This window comes from Pteropus vampyrus, unplaced genomic scaffold (assembly GCF_000151845.1).
Source record: "Pteropus vampyrus isolate Shadow unplaced genomic scaffold, Pvam_2.0 Scaffold1, whole genome shotgun sequence".
Taxonomy (NCBI): Eukaryota; Metazoa; Chordata; class Mammalia; order Chiroptera; family Pteropodidae; genus Pteropus; species Pteropus vampyrus.
In genome coordinates this window covers 20,483,162-20,487,790 of record NW_011888782.1, presented here as the reverse complement: position 1 = coordinate 20,487,790, position 4,629 = coordinate 20,483,162, and the positions used below count along the sequence as shown (strand labels likewise).

General features: G+C 45.7%; 1 protein-coding gene across 1 annotated transcript in view; it reads right to left on the bottom strand.

The window, feature by feature from the left end:
* Positions 1-1,350: 1,350 nt before the first annotated feature.
* The window catches only part of ITGA9 (integrin subunit alpha 9), a 281,374-nt gene continuing 278,095 nt past the window's right edge, over positions 1,351-4,629 (bottom strand). The window contains exon 28 of the mRNA XM_023525395.1: positions 1,351-2,470. Coding sequence (XP_023381163.1) covers positions 2,372-2,470 — 99 coding nt within the window. The 3' untranslated portion in view covers positions 1,351-2,371. The remainder of the gene's footprint in view (positions 2,471-4,629) is intronic.

Here is a 4,629-nt window from a genome sequence, read left to right as displayed (position 1 = left end):
TACACAGCAGGGGCCCCATAAATATCCTTTAAATGAGTGACTAAAACCAATTCAAGACTGCTTATGCTACTTTTGATAAAACTCACAGGCAAACTCCCAGTGAGAACTGGTTTCCCTGCCTGCATCTGCCCTGGAGTTACCTCTGTGCCTCCATCGCTCTGCTAGCCGCAACACCCCTAACTTCATTCTAAGATCAGCCTCCTTCATGCCATTGACCCTCTGGCTTTTGCTGTCTATTCCCATATTTACCAGGAAGGGAAGCATGATACACTTATTATCTTCCTACATCAGAGTCAACTGCACGACCAGAAACGAAAAGACACGTTCCATGCTAGGTTTGCAACTGTCCAGCACTCTCACAATTTGGCCACAACTTTAGACATGTTTGCAAGTATTAGCTACCTGTATAGAAAATCTGTCTCCCTTGAAGTTGAGTTCCGTGTCTTTTCAACAATGTTCACAGAACCCCCCTTTCCCACCCCATGTGAGCTTCCAGTAATCAAGGCCTTATAACAAAGATCCCTTCATCCTGTTTCTTGTTTCATTCCCATTTGATGCCATTTGTATGTATCTGGGGCTTGTGCAGGCTCTGATAAGCCATGAAGGACTGTTCGTCAGACCCAGCTCTGAGCCACATGTTTTTTTTCTTATTAGATGGTTATCCTGCAGTGGTAACAGCAGTCAAAGCTGCTAATGGTTATTGAGTGTTTACTCTGGGCCAGCTGCAGCGCTGAGCATGCTACAGCCATCATCTCATTGGCCTTTTTGAAAATCACAATGCACTCAAAACTGTGCACAGCACAGTGTATCTGATACTAAACACTGTCAAATAGAAGGCTTAAATATTGAAGGCCATAACTCATCATTCACACATGCACGAGATAGGGGAGGATGTTGGGGTTATGCCCACATCTCTTTGCATCAGTTCTCTAGGCCTCCCCATGTTGGGGGTATACCTGCAGCTCTCTTTTAGAGGACTACCCCTGAGCTACTGGGACTGTTTCACCAGTAGGAACTGAGAACGGAAAGTTTACATCTCCCCTGGGTGCAAGAATATGAAAGCTCAGCTCCCTTGCATTAGGTTGGGACATCTGAGAGAACAGCTTACCGTCCAGAGCTCCCCTGCAGGACCAGGCTGAAGCCACCTTCCATGGGACCTTCCCTGAAATGGCACCCTTACCTGGCTTCCTCTCCTTTCCTGTCCTGTTTCGCTCACTCCCTTACTGGCGTCCCCTGGAAATACCTCCTTAATAAGTTACTTGCACGCAGATCCTTGTCTTGGGTCTGCTTTTGGGGGACCCCACTGAAGACACTATTTAAAAAATAAGAACAGTTTAGACAGTCATCGCTGGGAAGGAATCTGCAATTATCATTAGCTGGAATGGCAAGAGTGATGGGAGAAATGAAGACCTCTGAACTCAAATGACCATGAGAAGGCAACACGTCACAGCATTCAGACCTAAGTCTTTGCTCAGTGGGCACTAATTTAGTCCTCGTGGTACGTGGACTCTGATGCATGATGTCCAGGATGAGATGCCATCGAGGTTTACCAGATGACTGACTGGAGTTGCTCCAAGCTCCCTTCTATTCATCCAAGTGGAAGGAGGGTGGGTGTTTGCTGTACAGAGGTGACGCAGAGCAGACTTGTTTAGGAATCAGGTTTTTCCATCCAAATTCCTGTTGGGAATCTTCCAATGAAAAGTACGTATGAAAAAACTTAGAGTTCCTTAGCACACGACTTCAAACTTGACTCCAGGCAATAAAGACGTGAAATGTCTTAGGGGTCCTGCCACGACCAGTTTATATGCAGCACTGACAGTTCGGTGGATTCGTTACATGAGGTTTCTTCAGATTATTTTATCTGCAAGTCTATTTTAACAGTAAATTCCAAAGAACAGTAAGATTTTTATCCTTTAAAATTTGTATGAATGTACATGTGTTTCCAAGATTTCAGGCCAGATATCAGTGCTTGAGTGAATTATATAACTATTTAATAGAAATAATAAAACATCGATACAAATATAAAGACATAATCAGTATAAAAGGCTTATATTTATAAAAATACTTTTAGGTAACAGTTTTCCCCTGAGGGTTGACCACGCATGTTGCATCCATAAATATTGCTCGGCTCTGTAGCTTGCTTTCCAAAGTTCAGAGTTCATCTTGAAAAGGAAGTGGTGGTGGCTCCAGTCATGTGACCTGGCCAAAGTGGCTGCCTCAGGTTGGTGCCTGGGCATGACAGAATGAGGACGAGAACAGCATCAGTGGGGCCTCCGAAAAATCTGGAGAAGATTCTTTCTTCCAAATATGGAAGATACAAAGATCAAGGACGACAGGCGAAATGGTTGGGTCACGTGACGGGTGTGGCAGGTCACTGGCTTTTTTCGACCCAGTCCCAACTGTCTTCGTTCTCTTTCCGGTTCTTCTCAGCTTCAATAATTTCTTTGTACCTTCGGCGAAAGAAGCCCATCTGAAAGGCAGAGAGGAGAAGCCAGGTTAGAAATGCTGAAGAATCAGCCGTTTTGATTGCCAGGCTGCCTGGCGGAGGAGGGGACATGCCCTGTACTCACCGTGCAGGGAAAGCTGGGAAAACTCAGATTTGGCTGCTTTAGAAAAAGCATTACGTGGAGCCACTTGTCAAAACGCATGGCTTTCCTTCGGGCTATCCTATGGTTGTTTGCTCCTGAAATGCTCCTGGTGGAGTGTTTCCCAAACTGTGGACTGGGGAACACTGGTTACGGAGAGTTATTCCAAGGTATTTGGGAGTAAATGGGTTTCATGGTCAACGTAAGTTTGGAAAATACTGCCTTCTTTCTTTAAGAGATTTGCAATGTACAGCAGAACAGTAAAGGATCTAATAAACCCTTAGTAAAGAATAGAAGAAACTTGGGGGCTTGATATTTCCTGAATTTAATTGGCTTTTGAGAAACCTATTAATGTCCTGAGAGATGTTAGCCATCGTGGACTAATTTGATAATTGCTGCTCCCACATAATAGGGTTTTGAAAGTGTCTGCATTCTACCTTGCTGTCATCTAGATCTTTCTCTCGAACCTGTGAAACTCATGCTGTAAGTGCACCACAGCCAGCAGCGTGTACTCCCCTAGAACTGGCGTCTCACCCTGACCCAGATTGGCAGTGTCCTTTAGCTTGATTCTGAAAAGACCTTTCCTGCTGAAATCTTATGGCTTCTCACATGTTAAGTTTCTGGTTTTTCTCACGCAGTCATCACAGGCACTTACTGTCGGATATTTAAGCAATTTTTTGTAGCCCAAAGCTGACCTTCTCTCTCATGCTTAGGGTGACCTAGCATCTCATGCCCTTGGCTCACCAGCATTAGTGGTGTCTGTTTCCAAGGTCAGACATCCCTCCTTGCATTTGTCCCTAAGCATGACTGGCCGGACTGGGTGTACTCCAGTCTCCTCTCTTGCTGGGGGAGATAATCCTGAGGTGCATGTCCAACCAGTTTCCCAGTTGAATTTGACTGCAGTGCTAACCAGCTTGACACATCCTTTATCGGCTTCCTTCTCTTCCCTGTCTTGCTTCCCTGCTCCGATCAGAGTTTCTTGAGGTCACCATTCAAATAAATGACCTGCCCGCAAATCCTGCCTTTCAACCTCCTTGAATAGAGGAATTCAGACACACACACACACACACACACACACACACACACGGTCTGCTGCTGGGAGGTCTGCTGTACTGCAGGTTTGTGGTACCACACTGTCATGAGCTTATAATTCCCGTAGTCTCATTTGAAAATGCTCAAGACTAGTCATCTCTACCGTCTGCTGCCAACAGTGAATGCCCAGATAAACCTGCCCTGAGGAAATCATTAAGCAAACCCAGCTCTCACGGGCACAGTTCACTCTTTGTTTCTTGTGCATTAGTCTTCACGTTCCTTTATGAGTCAAGCGTCCACAGTAACCTGATGATGTGAACTCCCCCAAAGAAGGAAAAGCAAATGGGGGTCAGGAATTGTTCTACTGTAGCCAGAGATGAGAACCACCCACAGAAATGCCAGGAAACATCTTCACTCGCATTGCCAAGGGCCTCCTGAGAGTTCGCTCAGAGAGGAGGCAACGAAGTGGTGCAGTTTGAATGACTGCAGGTAGAAGCTGCCTTACAAAAACTGGTTAAGGGTCTCGTGTTCTGAGCTTCCCTCCTCCTGGCCAGTTTTGTGAGCACACATGGAGTTTCTAGTGTTTTTAGCTCTGTAGTTTTCGTCTCAGCTTAAGGCCACATCTGTCAGAACGCCACTGTCCGATACCCCTGCACAGACACTTTCTCTCCTGAAATCCCTACCACCTTCTCCCCTCTGGAACAGGGGCTTGACGTTAATGTTCTGGATAATTAGAAAAAGGTCCTTGTCATTGCCCTCAGAGCACAGAAGGCCGGAAAAGCACCCCAAGACTGAACAGAAATGTCTGACTAAGAAGTTAGTTATTGCCTGAACTATCATTCTTCATAGATAGAGATGTGGCTGACCAGACAAACATGTCAGGTGCCCCTTCTGGGCTGAGCAGAACGTAATCATAAAAATCCCTACCACCTTCTCCCCTCTGGAACAGGGGCTTGACGTTAATGTTCTGGATAATTAGAAAAAGGTCCTTGTCATTGCCCTCAGAGCACAG